The 17,649-nt window shown below is 43.9% G+C and overlaps 1 protein-coding gene across 1 annotated transcript in view; it reads right to left on the reverse strand.

The window, feature by feature from the left end:
- The window catches only part of ncapd3 (non-SMC condensin II complex, subunit D3), an 86,429-nt gene that overhangs the window by 49,660 nt on the left and 19,120 nt on the right, over window positions 1–17,649 (reverse strand). The window contains exons 10-14 of the mRNA XM_070894387.1: window positions 15,817–15,942; window positions 14,686–14,938; window positions 13,348–13,428; window positions 7,914–7,994; window positions 3,205–3,278 (exon numbers count right to left, since the gene is read on the reverse strand). Of these exons, the coding sequence (XP_070750488.1) occupies window positions 3,205–3,278; window positions 7,914–7,994; window positions 13,348–13,428; window positions 14,686–14,938; window positions 15,817–15,942 (615 nt within the window). The remainder of the gene's footprint in view (window positions 1–3,204; window positions 3,279–7,913; window positions 7,995–13,347; window positions 13,429–14,685; window positions 14,939–15,816; window positions 15,943–17,649) is intronic.

Consider the following 17,649-nt stretch of genomic DNA (forward strand, 5'->3'; position numbering starts at 1 on the left):
ATGGAGGGCGAGAATGTTGGATCTCAAACCAGCTTAAATAAAGGAGACTACAAAGATATGAGGGCAGAGTTGGCTAAAGTGGACTGGGAAAATTGATTAAAGTGTAGGACGGTTGATGAACAATGGCGTACATTTAAGGAGATATTTCACAACTCAAGAAAAATATATTCCAGTGAGGAGGAAAGGGTGTAAAGGAAAAGAATGCCATCTGTGGCGAACGAAAGAAATAAAGGATGGTATCCAATTAAAAACAAGGGCATACAAAGTGGCCAAAACTAGTGGGAGGACAGAAGATTGGGAAGCTTTTAAAAGCCAGCAAAGAATGACTAAAAAAATTAAGAAAGGGAAGAGAGACTATGAAAGTAAACTGGCATGAAATATAAAAACATATAGCAAGAGTTTCTGCAGGTATATAAAAAGGAAGAGTGGCTAAAGTAAATGTTGGTCCCTTAGAGGATGAGACTGGGCAATTAGTGATAGAGAACAGGGAGATGGCAGAAACTCTGAACAAATATTTTGTATCAGTCTTTACGGTAGAGGACACTAACAATATTCCGAGAGTTTAGGGGCTATAGGTGGGGGGGGGGAGGAACTTAACACAATCACAATCACTAAGGAGGTGGTACTCAGTAAGATAATGGGACTAAAGGCAGATAAAGCCCCTGGACCTGATGGCTTGCATCCTAGGGTCTTGAGAAGTAGCAGCAGGGATTGTGATGCATTGGTTGTAATTTACCAAAATTCCCTGGATTCTGGGGAGGTCCCAGCAGATTGGAAAACTGCAAATGTAACGCCCCTATTTAAAAAAGGAGGCAGACAAAAAGCAGGAAACTATAGCCTAACATCTGTGGTTGGGAAAATGTTGGAGTCCATTATTAAAGAAGCAGTAACAGGACATTTGGAAAAGCAAAATTCGGTCAGGCAGAGTCAGCATGGATTTATGAAGGGAATGTCATGTTTGACAAATTTGCTGGAATTCTTTGAGAATGTAACGAACAAGATGGATAAAGGGGAATCAGTGGATGTGGTGTATTTGGACTTCCAGAAGGCATTTGACAAGGTGCCACATAAAAGGTTACTGCACAAGATAAAAGTTCACGGGGTTGGGGGTAATATATTAGCATGGATAAAAGATTGGCTAACTAAGAGAACAGAGAGTCGGAATAAATGGTTCATTCTCTGGTTGGCAACCAGTAACTAGGGGTTTGACTTATGAGGAAAGGTTGAGTAGATTGGGCTTCTCCTCATTGGAATTCAGAAGAATGAGAGGTGATCTTATCGAAACATATAAGATTGAGGGGGCTTGACAGGGTGGATGCAGAGAGGATGTTTCCACTGATAGGGGAGACTAGAACTAGGAGGCATAATCTTAGAATAAGGGCCACCCATTTAAAACTGAGATGAGGAGGAATTTCTTCTTTCAGAGGGTTGTGAATCTGTGGAATTCACTGCCTCAGAGAGCTGTGGAAGCTGGGTCACTGAATAAATTTAAGACAGAGATAGACAGTTTCTTAAACGATAAGGGAATAAGGGGTTATGGGGAGTGGGCAGGGAAGTGGACCCGAGTTCATGATCGGATCAGCCATGATCGTATTAAATGGCGGAGCAGGCTCGAGGGGCCGTATGGCCTTCTCCTGCTCCTATTTCTTATGTTCTTAAAAATTTGGCTATCAACTTTGCAAGCCTGGTGTGTGTCGCATTCACTTTCAAAGGAGAAACAAAAAGGTGGCTGCACTGCCTCCATGCGTGGCTGGAATTCAGTATTTTAGTTACTTAAAACATGTCTTTGCGATCTTCCCACAGCATGCACCTTGCCTATATAATCTGTGTTCATGCGAGTCCTAGGGCCTGGCCTACTGAAGCAGGCTTCTTAAAAGGACATGTCTGTTTTGATTTTCATTCCTAATAAGTCTCATTTTGAGTTTTGGATTATATTTTGCTTCATTCATTAGTTAGTTTTGCTGGGTATTCAGCCATTTTTATTCTAGCTAATGTGTTCACAGAATCTCGCTGCGCTTAAAGACCATTCAGCCCAGCCAACTTATGCTGACTCTCAGAATTTTTCAGTCCATTTCCTTGCTTTTTCCCCAATGTTCTTTTAAATATTTATTTCTCCAATAGTTAGCCATTTCTCCTTTAAAAGCTATTATTGATTCTCCTTCCACTAATGTTTCACATCCAACAATATCTCCTCGTCTCTCCCTTCATCAAGAGCAATCTAAAATTTATGCCCTCTAGCTACCAGCAGTGGCAACAGGTTGTCCTTACTCACTTCATTAAAACTCTTCATAATTTTGAACATCACTATTATATCGCTTAAACATTTACTTAAGCTTCTTTCCTTTGGCATCTTACTAGTAATTCTCTTCTGTAACTACTTCAGAGCCTCGACTTCTTAAAGTAGGGTGCTAAAACTGGACGCCATATTCCAATTATATGTATAGGTTTAGCATTACTTTTCATTTTGTACTGTGTTCGTATTCCTAAAACTTAGAATCATATATATATATATATATATACTTACAGCTTTACTAACTAGTTTTCCCAATTTTAAAGATTTATGCAAATGAACTCTTCAGTCTTCTGCCTCAACTAAAGTTTTAGCATTTAGTATATATTTCCTCTTATTCCCGCCATAAAAATTCACCTCATATTTGTCAGAAATAAATTTCAGTTGACAACTATCTACCCAAACTACTAATCTGTGTTGTCCGGACGTCACTTACTTCAGCTAACTATATATCCATATACAGTGTGATCTACAAATTTGATATTGTGCCCTCATACTCAAGTCCTGAACCATTGTGAACAGTTACTCAACTACACACCTCGTCAGATTTTGTGCTCTGCAGCCAAACTGTGCTACAGGCCAAGTTCATCGGGCAAGCTTTTCATGCACCAGTTTTCTATTCAAATTAAGTGAACTGACTTCTCCCAGAAAATTCAGCACAGGTCTGTTCCGAGCTCCCAGCACAAACCGAGGGAGGCCAGCTCAACTCAGGTTTTTGAAACATTAGAACTATTCTGCCTTGCCCCCACACTCATTAGAGGAGAGAGAGAAATGGCAGTCATAAAGTCACTGAATCAGATAGTTTGTCCCAATTGTCTTTTTCACTCGTCATTGAAAGAGGACCAGCACAAGCTGATGTGGCTGTAATACAAGATTTATAAAAACAATCAGTACCATGATCTCACATACATTACCTGAATGGCTGATTTTCTGACAATGGTTCTCTCATCACCAGCTCTCAATCTCAACATGGTCATAATTTCTTTTACTGTTCAAAAGAAATGCAGCATATTTAATTATGAATTATAAACACTTTAAAATGTCTACTTCTCCCGCAACAGACTTAAAACCATTGACAAATAAAAAGGACACTTTGTGCACGTTACCAGATAAATGCACACCTTCAGAGATCTGATGTGTCATTTTTATGAACTTTAAAAATTCTGGTAGCAAAAGCGAAACTATTGCGGTTGTATATTCACAGTTCATTCAAATTGCTCATACAGAATTTTAATACAGGTGCAGCGTTGAAAATCCGGAGTTCCGGAATGTTCCAGAATCTGGCACGATCGGTGGCAGCGTCGTCCGGAATCCGTAAAATGTTCTGGAATCCGGACACGTCGACGCTGCTGACCTCGGGGCCCTCCCGTTGCCCGACCTCGGGCCTCGCCACTGCTCGCTTCGCTGTCCTTACTCGGGACTTCCTCGCCGGCCGGCCGGCCCGAACACCTCCTTGGCGGGACCCCAAACCCCCCCACCGTTCTTCTGACATTCCGAAATCCGGAAATACCCGAACCTGGGCTCAGGTGTTTCCGGAATCGTGACATCAGAAACACGTTCGAAAAACACGAAGTCCTGAATGGCCTCGGGTTCCGGATTTTAGGTACTGCACCTGTAGTTGCAATAGCCAATTATTTGCATGAGCACACTAAACAATGGGCGCATGCTATACAATGTAGTGCAACAGCACATTCAACATAAACCATGGTATAATGATAGACCTAATGGATGTTTTACTCAGAGATCATATGCAGGAGCAGGGACATTTTGAATACATTTTTTTTTTTAAAAACACAATCTGTCCATACAGATTCTGACCAGAAAATGTGATTTAAGGCAACTCAACGGTAACGGCACTGGAGTTTCTCAATTAAATATCACATCACCTTTCCTTTTGCATTCATTGTCACACACTTCAGTCCAAGGCCTGTAGCAACAATATATTTCACAAACAGGAATGTTGCGCTCACCATTAGTGACTGTTGAATCCCCAGGGTCTGTGATTTCAATACTTTTTATTGTGTCCTTGTATTGGTTAGTGGTGGCTAGAAGTTTCAAAGTGTTTGAAACAAAACAAATTGAACATACAGTTGCAACGTCGAGAATCCGGAACCCTCAGGACAGAGGCCGTTCCGGATTCCGGACTTTCAATTGTCTTTCTGATGTTATGAATCTGGAAACACCCAAGTCTAAGTTTTGGTATTTCCAGATTTCGGAACGTCAGAAAGGGCAGGGGGGGTGGGGGTGATCCCTGCCGAGGAGCTGGTGCAGCAAGCAATTAGGAAGGCAAATGGTATGTTGACCTTCATTGCAAGAGGATTTGAGTACAGGAGCAAGGATCTCTTACTACAGTTATACAGGGCCTTGGTGAGACCGCACCTGGAGTATTGTGTGCAGTTTTGGTCTCCTTACCCAAGAAAGGATATACTTGCCATAGAGGAAGTGCAGCAAAGGTTCACCAGACTGATTCCTGGGATAGCAGGAGTGTCGTATGAGGAGAGATTGGGTCGACTAAGCCTGTTTAGAAGAATGAGAGGAGATCTCATTGAAACGTATAAAATTCTGACTGGATTGGATAGACTGGATGCGGGGAGGATGTTTCCCCTGGCTGGGAAGTCTAGAACAAGGGGGTCACAGTCTCAGGATACGGAGTAGGAAATTTAGGACCGAGGTGAGGATAAATCTTTTCACTCAGAGGGTGCTAAACCTGTGGAATTCTCTACCACAGAAGGCTGTGGAGGCCAAGTCATTGAATATACTTGAGAGAGAGAAAGATAGATTTCTAGAAACAAAAGGCATCAAGGGTAATGGGGAAAAAGCAGGAATATGGTGTTGAGATAGAGAATCAGCCATGATCACACTGAATGGCGGTGCAGACTCGAAGGGCCGAATGGCCTACTACTGCTCCCATTGTCTATGTTTCTATGTTATGTTTGGGCCGGCTGGTTCGGAGTGGTTCGGGCAGAGTCCTGCCAAGGAGCTGTCGGACCGACTTGCCCCATCGTGGAGGTGATCTTCGGGCAGGCCGGCGAGGAGGCCCCAAGGTAAGAGCAGCAGCAGTGAGGCAAGAGGTCGGGCAGCAGCGGGACCTCTGAGGTCAGCAGCATTGGCGGGTCAGAATTCCAGAACATTTTACGGATTCAGGATGGCCCTGCCACTGATCGGTCCGGAGTCAAGAACATTCTGGATTCCGGAATCTCGACGCTGCACCTGTAGCAGTCTTTTTTCAATCTAAGATTTGCTGTAATGCCACTCAAGTAACCAACATTGCAAAAGGCAGTTCAAAGTATGATAATATAGTACCTTTGTATTTCTATACATTTATGATGAAACCACAGTGAAAACCCCAAGCCCATAGTGCAGGATACCAAGATTAAAAACAATAAAATAGGAGACAAGGTCACCAAGTTTCTACTTTAAAAGCCTGAAGAGCATAGGAGGAATAAACTGGGACAGACAAGGAGTTCCAGTTTTTGTATTTTAGAAAATAGGAGACAGTCTTGACTTCAACTCACCGATGTAGTGAGAAGGAAAAGCACATAGGACAGTTGCGCAAGACAAACAAGACAGGCTAGAGACCATAAGGAGCAGCTGCTGGAAAAGCAGTTAATGCTGCTTTTCATTAAAGTGCTTTTGGCAGATCAGACAGTGTAATATGAGGTTATGGGCAGAGATAAAGTTCACTTGCGATGCTACACACGGATTGTAGCATGTGAGGAAGTTGACCTTTACAAAATGCAGCAGACTGGCAGGAAAGACTGACAGAATTGTACTTTACTGGCAAAAGGATAAGACCACAGTATCCAACCTCTCATACCAGCTGGAAGAAGCTTAAAATAATCAAAGCCGCCCCAATTGGCTCACTTACAATGCCAAATAAATCAGGACTGTTTCATAATGCAACTTGTTGCAAGTTCTTTCATATATAAGAAACTGATCAAAGAGCCCAGTGGCGAGAAAACAGAGTGCAAGATTTAGGATTGGAAGTGAGGAAAAGATTCAGATTTGCCCAATTACCAGGCCAATAAGGTTGACTGACAAGTTGTGTGAGATCATTCAGGATAACATTAGCACCAACCTGATCAGTGGAAGAAAAGCAAGGTGGTTGCTGATCATCAAAATCAAAGTCGTCAAGAACAGTGACTTAAGTAGAGCAATTTAAAGATTTGCACAACAAAAAGTTGTGAAGGAGTTAAAGATTACAAGATCAACAAAGCCAGCAAGTATATTTAGCCACAAAAGACCAAAGTGAGGAATTCAAGCAAACCAATACAACCAGCAAGAAAGTCAGAACAAACTCATTTGTATTTGTATCAGAACTTTAGAAAGTATGAGAAAAATTGGAAGAAGGAAATGTCATAAAGATGCAAAATTTGAATCTCAGTGAGAAACATTGGATGAGAGCAGGATAACAGATGATGCAAAGATAGGATAAGGATTCAAGGAGATGTGTGCCACAAATGTTGCAGAAATGTAAAGTGAGTAGATGAAACTACAAATCCACTTGGCATGTTTCTTGCAATATCTCCATATTGTTCATATCAACAGTGGGAAGACAAAGCAAGGATAAGGGAGAGGAAGAATCACACACACGCGCGCGCACACCTCATTGAAAAAAAAAGACGAGGTCTGGATATTTGCAACTTAATGGGATAGAATTTCAGTTTTTCGTTGACACGGTAGTTTTACGCCAAAATTACCGTTTTCACTTCGCTACCGTTTTTAGGCCTTTAATTTGCCCATCAATAAAAATTGGCGTTGCACAAGGATTCACGCCACAAACCACAAATTTCGACAACTGCGAGAGGGGCTTTGAGGGGAAAAACATTCACAAAACCCTTACCTACTAAATTGCTGAAAAAGAATCAATAAAAACTTTAACTTACCTTTTTTGCAGGTTTTCACATTTACCACCGCTGGCAGGGCTGCACCGTCAGGTTTTACCCTGTCGGTATTCTGGCCGTAGAATATGGGTCTAGTGCGCGCCAAAACTCGAACACAAATGCTATTCGCAGTGTTGCATGTCGGCGCTCCTCTCTCCGGCAGTACGTGGAAAGAGCCGCAGCAAAAAGGTACCCCGAAGATTCCGCCAACCGGGTTTTAGTCGTGGAGCGTTAAATCGCGGCGGAAACCCAGTCACAAAGTCGTTGAAATTCTAGCCCATAGTCTAAGAAGTGGTGTACCAAGTCAAATCAAAGGAAATTTAACCAGCTCGATACAGTTCCTGGAGAAATGTTGCCCTCTTCATTACCAACCAAACATAAAATATTGCTAATTACTGTTGACAACAGGTCAATGCCAGCCAGATAAAAATATAGCATTAAAATAAGTAAGATTTCAGGCTCTAATGCATATCCACAATTTGAACCCATTAGTTTTCATGGATAATAAAAAAAGAAGCCATTACCAAAATCAGGACAAAGTTAACAAACACAAAGGTTGTACACAAGTTACAAGTACAGCAGACTAAAATAAAGTTCCTCAATAAAAGGTGACCAAAACTTGTGATATTTGAATGGGATGGAAAATATTTGCCATGATAGGGAAAAACATTTAGCTCATCACTTTAGTCAGCAGACATCAAAATACATTTTATATTGTATGTACAGTTTATTGTGCTCACCATCACTGTCGATTGAATCGCCACGGTCTGTGACTTCAATGGTTTTTAGTGCACCAATGGTCTTGAGGTGATTGTTTGTGGCTAAAAGATTGTCAAATGTAAAAAGAGAAAAAAATCAAGAACTCAAATTCATGCCTATTGCTAATGTATGATCATTTAAAGCAGACTAATTCATAGATATTACAACAACAAGTTGTATTTATATAGCGCCTTTAACATAGTGAAACGTCCCACGGCGTTTCACAGGAGTATTATGCAATAAAAATTTGACATTGAGCCGCATAAGTAGAAATTAGCGCAGGTGATCAAAAGCTTGGTCAAAGAGGTATGTTTCAAGGACGTCTTGAAGGAGGAAAGAGGAGTAGAGACATTGAGGCAGGGAATTCCAGAGCTTGGGGCCTAGGCAACAGAAGGCACAGCCACCAATGGTTGAGCGATTATAATCAGGGATGCTCAGGAAGGCAGAATTAGAGGAGCGCAGACATCACGGACATTTTGGGGCTGCAGGAGATTACAGAGATAGGGAGGGGCGAGGCCATGGAGGGATTTGAAAATAAGGATGAGAATTTTGAGATTGAGGCGTTGCTTAACCGGAAGCCAATGTAGGTCAGCGAGCACAAGGGTGATGGGTGAGTGGGACTTGGTGTGAGTTAGGACACATATTAACAATGTAAACTGCACTTTTCAATGATTCCATAGTGAAAAGACACTCCCCGCCCCACCAAAAGATATAATGCATAGTACCAGCAACCTCTCAAATTACTGCAGACTAATGCATTCCAGAATCCTGAACATTTCATAAAAGGGAGCCAATTAAATTAGCTGCATCTCTTTCTGTTGGGACTAAATTTTAAATGTTAGACGTTGCAAAACAAGTCTTTAGCACTCCACAAAGTGATCAGTGGCTACACTCTCGTTGTTAGAAGTCCAAATCTTCTCAAAGTATCATTGCAATCTTTGAGATTGGTTAGAAAAAAAGATATTTTGTGGCCCCAGAGAGAACTCAACTCTACCCAAATGAGCAAGGAGCCAACCTGCTCTCAGGCCTCCAGCAATGCCAGTTGTTTTATACATACCATTTCCTCTCTTCCTGCAATGGTGGGGCAGCGGTTTGACGTTCCGACGTTCCATGGCAATTAAAAAAAGGGAGTATTTGTATTGCACTTTTTTTTGACAGACAGGCCTCTGTCCACCCCCCTCCCTGCCCGTATTACACCTTTTTGACCGACAAGTCCCGACACCCCCCCCTCTCCGCCTATTCATTCCCTACGCGTGGTGCCGAGATGCAGGACCTGAGGCTCCGACTTTTTCCCTCTCTCTCTCTCTCCCTGCCCCGGACGGGGGGGCGAAGAGAGACACGGGGGGGGGGGCCAAGAGAGAGACAGGCCGGGAGGGCAAAGAGAGAGAGACAGATACACAGGCAGGGTGGGGGGGTGGGGGGGGGTGGGGAAGGAAGGGAGAGAGAGAGAGAGAGAGAGAGACAGGCAAACAGGGGGGGGTGGGGGAGAGAGAGAGAGAGAGAGGAGAGAGAGAGAGAGAGAGAGAGAGAGAGAGAGAGAGAGGCACGGGCACGGAGAGAGGGGGGCTGGGGTGGCAGGGGGAGAGAGAGAGAGAGAGACAGAGACAGACACACACGGGGGTCGAGAGAGAGAGAGAGAGAGAGAGAGAGAGACACACACGGGGGTCGAGAGCGAGAGAAACACACACGGGGGTCGAGAGAGAGAGACACACACACGGGGGTCGAGAGAGAGAGAGACACACACACGGGGGTCGAGAGAGAGAGAGACACACACACGGGGGTCGAGAGAGAGAGAGACACACACACGGGGGTCGAGAGAGACGAGAGACACACACACGGGGGTCGAGAGAGAGAGAGAGACACACACACACGGGGGTCGAGAGAGAGAGACACACACACACGGGGGTCGAGAGAGAGAGACACACACACGGGGGTCGAGAGAGAGAGACACACACACGGGGGTCGAGAGAGAGAGACACACACACGGGGGTCGAGAGAGAGAGAGAGACACACACACACACACGGGGGTCGAGAGAGAGAGACACACACACACGGGGGTCGAGAGAGAGAGACACACACACGGGGGTCGAGAGAGAGAGAGAGAGACACACACGGGGGTCGAGAGAGAGAGACACACACACGGGGGTCGAGAGAGAGAGACACACACACGGGGGTCGAGAGAGAGAGAGAGACACACACACACGGGGGTCGAGAGAGAGAGACACACACACACGGGGGTCGAGAGAGAGAGACACACACACGGGGGTCGAGAGAGAGAGAGACACACACACGGGGGTCGAGAGAGAGAGACACACACACGGGGGTCGAGAGAGAGAGAGAGACACACACACTGGGGTCGAGAGAGAGACACACACACACTGGGGTCGAGAGAGCGAGACACACACACGGGGGTCGAGAGAGCGAGAGAGAGAGAGACACACACGGGGGTCGAGAGAGAGAGGCACACACACGGGGGTCGAGAGAGAGAGAGACACACACACGGGGGTCGAGAGAGAGAGACACACACACACGGGGGTCGAGAGAGAGAGACACACACACACGGGGGTCGAGAGAGAGAGACACACACACACGGGGGTCGAGAGAGAGAGACACACACACGGGGGTCGAGAGAGAGAGACACACACACGGGGGTCGAGAGAGAGAGAGACACACACACACGGGGTCGAGAGAGAGAGACACACACACGGGGTCGAGAGAGAGAGACACACACACGGGGTCGAGAGAGAGAGACACACACACGGGGTCGAGAGAGAGAGACACACACACGGGGTCGAGAGAGAGAGACACACACACGGGGTCGAGAGAGAGACACACACACAAGGGGGTCGAGAGAGAGACACACACACGGGGTCGAGAGAGAGAGACACACACACGGGGTCGAGAGAGAGAGACACACACACGGGGTCGAGAGAGAGAGACACACACACACAGGGGTCGAGAGAGAGAGACACACACACGGAGGGGTCGAGAGAGAGACACACACACAAGGGGGTCGAGAGAGAGACACACACACAAGGGGGTCGAGAGAGAGAGACACACACACGGAGGGGTCGAGAGAGAGAGACACACACACGGGGGTCGAGAGAGAGAGAGAGAGACACACACACGGGGGTCGAGAGAGAGAGAGACACACACACACACGTGGGTCAAGCGAGAGAGAGAGAGAGAGAGAGAGAGAGAGAGTCACACACGGGGCTGGGGAGCGTGCGAGCGAGCGAGAGGGGGTTGGGGAGCGAGCGAGCGGGGGACACGGGGAGGGGGACCGACTCGGGGGCCGAGAGGGGGACACGCGGGGGGCCGAGAGGGGGAAGAGAGACATGGGATGGGGGGAAAGCAGAGTGGAGAGTGTAAACTCAGGAAAGACGGATCACGTTCTTCCAACCCCCTACAATCGACATCGTTGGAGTGGATGATATCCAGAAGTCACAACATTGTCACTATTCACTTTATACCCAATAAACTGTAGAATTTACCAATATTTCGCCAAGATTCCTGGTACCTTTCCCCTGCAAAGAAGAAGTATCCCTTTTTGGACTTTTAAAATGGAAGGAAAAAACTTCGGGACACAAATATGAGTTTTAAAGGGGGGAGACAGAGCCTGAAGGGATAAAAAGGGGATGCATTCATGGAGATTCCCCCCCCCCCCGCAGTGTTTGGACTCATAGGAAAGGGAATTTAATTTGGAACTATCTAACAGAAAGTCTGAAATCCTAAAGTGCACATGGAAGAAACTATGAACTTTAATCAAACTTGGGATTTTTAAAAGATGAATGTTGGGTCGGCAAGAAAAGGGGTGGGGTCCATCTCTAACGGGCCAGTTTGGACATTGGAGCCAATCAAATTGTCTGGGAACTGTTTACTCTCGAAAACTTGCCCTTAGAAAACATTAGCATTCAAACTATTGACCATGGAAGAAACAGTATCACCCCATCCAGAGGACCCAAATGTCACATACATATTCCAACACCTTTTCAACAGGCATAGAAATATCTGGCTCAGGCCAGACTAGCTCAATGGACGAGAGCTCACCAACTTCGAAAAGCCTATTAACGGCAGATTAAAACCACTTAATCAAGTTTCAGTTAGCTGGGCTGCAAAATCAAAACAAAGAGCTGAGCTAGATTTGATGGAAGATAAGGAAGCCTGTTTTAGTATAATTGAAGGCCTGTTCTGGCAGTTAGGTGTGCTTCTAGAGACACTATTAAGTTAGCAGTCTCGTTGCCCAAGTTCTACACCAGCCTCGAAAAGTGGGACCCCGAAACATCGGCAAAAGGAATCTCTAAAACCCAGGACAGCACCACGACAGCAAACAGGCTTTCAAAACGACTATTGGAAAGTTTCGGACCATCGCGACCAAACAAACAGTCAACCGGAACCAACCCGACAAAACCGAAGATTTTTCCACTCTACAAGCTGGCCCTACGCTACCAAGGGGTACAGACTACAGAACATGGACAACTAAGGCGAACCCCGGAGTTTGAACTGTCAAAAGGGGATTGGTGAGCATAGCCCCTGAACCACCCCCCCCCCCAGAGCTATAACTTAGTTAGTTAGGGGAATTGGGAGGGGGGAGGCTGAGATAATTTGTGTAAATGTATCTGCATTCTCCTTTTTACCCCATTTAGAGTTTAAGTTGTATTCTTTTCCCCACAGGCTGTAATTTGATATTTTATTCAATATGTTGTACCCCTCAGTGTGTATTGGTATTAATATTGTGTGTGTGTTATTAAAGGTGTGCCTTTTTACTTCTTTTTAAACACAATAAAGCCATACCTGCTTCCTACCTTGAAACCGACTGTCTGTCCAAGTCCCTTCATAATTCCAGTGTCTAGAACCAAGGGTGTGGGAGCGATTCGGAACCGCTCATATAAGGTCAGAAGGGAAAGCTGACCCCCTGAAAACCACCCCTTACAAAACCTGTTAACAATCCGTACACAATGCCCCATCTATGGGTGGGGGGGGGCGGGGGATGGATGTACTTGAATGGGGTAAGGCACTACGGCTGGGGAAGGGACGTACTTGGACTGGGGTAAGGCACTTCGGCTGGCCCTTGCTGTCTTCTGGGGAGCTCTGTCCTCTGTCGCTTCAGGAAGTCAAAGTGAATCGAGTTACAATTTGAAAAGTCAGTGAGACCTTGAGATGGGCAGTTCCAGTGACACATTCCTGTGAAACTTCAGGGTGTGGCTTATCCTCCAAGTGAACCAATTAGAAACAAAGGGTGGAGCGTGTTGGCCATTTTGGCAGTACAAATAATCGCGTCCTAAAAAAAACTCAATTAGCTCAATTGTTAATCTCATCACTCCAGAGCCAACTGTTAATACTCCAACATGCGTCAACATGCTGCCTCATGCTCACTATGCTCTTAATGAAAACAAAAAGGAATGATATGGTTACCTTCGCCATCCATCCCGACAGAATTTCCCGGCATGTTCAATTCTCCGTCTGATTGCCCGTGAAACATTGTCCATCCTTCAACTGCAAAAATTAGCTGAAAGTGATTTATTACTAATGACTGCCTCCCTAGATTGGCCAGTTTATTAGCTTGTGCCAACTTTTAGGAGGCTTAAAGAAGCACTATTGTTATGATTAAAAAGATACTGAAATGTGTTTTTTTTTAAACTTTGGACCAGGTCAAACTGATGTATAAAACATACAAAAGAAATAGTGCCAACAGACAAGTATGTCCAGCAGCGGTCTACAAGCCAAATATATCCACATAAGCACGCCAACATTTAAAATGGGAGATCGTTCTTATTTTAACTCACCCACTGACAGAAACAATTTAAGAATAGTTTCCTAAGTCGCCAATTAAAAATAGTAATTTACATCTTCAGCATTAAAGGCAATGATCAGTCATTGCTCTTACTGATAAAAGTAGGCGCAAGGTCTGCTTTTATTAGTGCAAGACTTTTAAAGGACTGAAAAATATATTTTTTCCAATAATTTAAACATTAAAAATCCTGTTAAATAAGGCAAGTTTATTTTTAGACCCTTTAAAATATGTAGTTATTTTTCAAAACATTATATTTGTTTTAAATAATTAAATTCCATTTTGATTAATTTTAAATATATGCTGTCTTTTAAAAAAAATTTAAATGTGTGTCTTTTTGTACATACAGAATTTCCAGCATTTTGTTTTTATTTCAGATGTCAAGCATCTGCAGTATTTTGCTTTTGTAATCTGTATATTATAATTTTTTTCAAAGGAAAAACACAGGATTTGTTTGTCGTCAACAAGAACATGTCAAATTTAAATCTATCTAATTTTGTGGAAAATAAAAGCATTCAAGACCTAAATATCCATCTATAAACTGAAATAATTCACTGAAAAGAGATCTGCTGCCATCAATAACTGAGCTGCATGATGCACTGACATAAGTTAGCTGAGGACCTTTTAAATAGTTACATGGAATAAAAAGACCAGCATTACACTCTGTCGGTTAATTGAATGTGGGCATTTAGACAGTTGGAAAAAGATATGGAGCAGCTCCATTCTATCCATACATTCATACACTAGGACTTCAAGAATCTAGGTGTCCGTGTACTGTATCCTGGAGCAGTTAGACAAATCATTGTGTACTAAATCTGACATTATTTTGATGCTAACCACTAACTGGCATCGCTTAGGCACTTCTATATATTTTATTCAATGTGCACCCTGAAAAACTGGATACAAGTTTGTGCAAAGTAGGAATATATTGAAAAGTGTACAATTAATTTAATGGTACTTACTTCCAAGCAGTAGTTCCTGAACAGACTCCACAGCTGTTGAAACATTTGACTCTAGGCATTGTGCAAAACATGACAGCGCCCTGCTTCGGACTGTAGGAGCCTTATCGGAGCATCTACCCAAGATCACCCCCTGGATCCAGTACCTGTGATTTAGATACTTCTGATGCTCTGGAGGAATAGAGCTATCTGGTCTCCTCTCAGGCAATTCCAGCAATGCCATTATCACATCCAATGCAAAATTTCTGTAAGACACCTAAAATTGAAACAGTGCACAAATGAGCTACAATTCATTATCCCCCTCATGGTGTGTCTGAGAGACTAACCATTCAGGGCAATATCAATACTATGAACTTCAAAGTCTGGATATTCAAAGAAATTATTTTGGAGTGCAATTTATTCCTGGTACAGGTGTGACGCCCGATATCCGGAAACCTCGGGACCGAGGCCGTTCCGGGTATTTCCGGATTTTGGAATGTGTTTGCCTGGGCCGAGGTAGGTGGGGTCGGGCGTCCGAAGTACTGGGGGACGAGGTTGGGCGGCCGAGGTGGGGGGGGGGCCCCCCGAGGTCGGGCCGCTGAGGTAAGGGAGAGGGGTGAGGTCGGGCCGCTGAGGCTGGCAAGTCCGGATTTCGGAACATTTTCCAGTTTCCGGATGACCCTGCCACAGATTGGCACGGTGTCCAGATTCCAGAACATTCCGAATTTCGGGACTCCAGATTTCGGATATTCAACCTGTATTTTAAATATTCTGAAGGGAGAAAAATCGAAGACGGAAATTAAAAATGTGTACAAACTACATAAATATAACAGGATATATCAAAAATGGTAGCCATCACATTTGAGAATATTTATATCTGAATTTAGTGAAAAGATGGCAAGATATTGCTTGTTTTAACATCATGCACAAGGTATACAGTGAAGAGAGATTCGAGTAGATATTTGCCTTCACGGCCTGGGTAGTAATCTGGTGGAGAGACTCACCCATCCATTTATAGAACCTGCCTAATTATCATTCCATTAAAAAGTGAATAGAGTGAAAATCAAGCTGGTCCTGTTAAAGGGCAGGCAATCCTTTCCACCAGAGGATCGCCTAGGCGGTGAAGATAAAAATCTTCCCCACATCTTTTCTTACCTTACTGTTTTGCGAATATTTGTGCAGCCAATCTAAGAAAGCAACGAAGTCCACACAAGGAAGTTTTGTTAGCAGTTTCACTAGGGCCTGGGCACCATGGGTACGGTACTCCACTTTATCTGGCACCTATAACATATAAAACTACATCAAATACTAACATAGGAACAGGAGTAGGCCATTCAGCCCCTTGAGCCTGATCTGCTATTCAATGAGATCATGGCTGATTATCCTAGCTCCATCTGCCGCCACCACGCAACCCCGCCCCCCCCCACCATATCCCTGAATACTCATGGCTAGCAAAACATATTTATCGATTTCAGATTTAAAATTAATTAAGATAGCATCTACTGCTTTTTGTCGGAGAGAGTGTTCTGCACTTCTATCACCCTTTGCGTCCCTTTGTCTTAGCCTCCCGCATCAGTGGTAAAAGTTTCTCTCTATCTACCCTATCAATTCCTTTCAAAATCCTAAAAACCTCAATCAAATTACCCCTTAACCTTCTATATTCCAATGAATAAAAGCCTAGTTAGTTTGTATAATCTCTCCTCAATGTAACTCTTGGAGCCCTGATTAACATTCTGGTGAATCTGCATTGCATTCCTTTCAAGGCCAATATATCCTTTCTAGGCCAATATATCCTTTCTAAGGTATGGTGCCCAGAAATGTAGAGTACTCCAGATGTGGTCTAACCAAGGACTTTGTATAGCTATAGCAAAACATCCTCCTCTTTATATTCCAGCCCTTTGGTTATAAATGCTAATATTCCACTAGACTACTACATTTTAGTGATCTGTGTAAATGGACCCCTAAAAATCTTTCAGCCTCCATTGTACCTAGCTTCCAACCATTTAAATAATACTCTGATCTATCCTTTTTTGGAACAAAATGAATGACCTCACACTTATCTGCATTGAAATCCATCTGCCAGTTTTGCCCACTTAATCTATGTATGTTTCTTTGTATTATGCACTGTCTACACTACTTAGTGTACCACCAATCTTTGTCTCATTAGCAAACTTGGATATATAGCTCTCTATTCCGTTATTCAAGTCATTAATAAATATAATGAATAGTTGAGGCTCCAGCACAGATTCTTATGGGACACCACTAATCATTTCCTTAAACAGATGACAATTTACAAAGTATTTACAGCACATTCGGCCCAAACTGTCCATGCGGTTTATACGCCACGCGAGCCTCCTCCTATCCTTCTTCATCTAACCCAATCAATATTTCCTTCTATCTCTTTCTGCCTCATGTACTTATCTAGCTTCCCCTTAAATGTATCTATGCTGGTCACTTCAACTACTCCATAGCATAGTGAGTTCCACATTCGTATCACTCTCGGTCAAGAAATTTCTCCTGAATTCCCCATTGGATTTATTAGTGACTATCTTATATTTATGGCCCCTAGTTCTGGTGTCCTCCACAAGTGGAAACATCTTTCTACGTCTACCCTATCAAACCCTTTCATAATCTTAAAGACCTCCATCAAATCACCCCTCAGTCTCCTCTTTTCCAGAGAAACGAGCCCCAGCCTGCTCAATCTTTCCTGATAGTTAGAACCCCTCAGTTCTGGCATCATCCTAGTATATCTTTTTTGCACCTTCTCCAGGGCCTCTGTATCCTTTTTATAATAGGACGACCAGGACTGGTCACAGTACTCCAAGTTGTCATCCTTGTATTACAAAAAATGATGCATGCTGAAACTGCAAAAGGGATTTCCTTGGGGGTTTCTCCGGCTCCACCACTTTAACTTTGGCAGAAAGTTGCCAAAAAACAAGCATAAACAGGGTTTCTGCTGAAGTTAGGGCAGAAGAGCAGGAGAAGCCC

The sequence above is a fragment of the Pristiophorus japonicus genome, chromosome 11, assembly GCF_044704955.1.
Source record: "Pristiophorus japonicus isolate sPriJap1 chromosome 11, sPriJap1.hap1, whole genome shotgun sequence".
Lineage (NCBI taxonomy): Eukaryota > Metazoa > Chordata > Chondrichthyes > Pristiophoridae > Pristiophorus > Pristiophorus japonicus.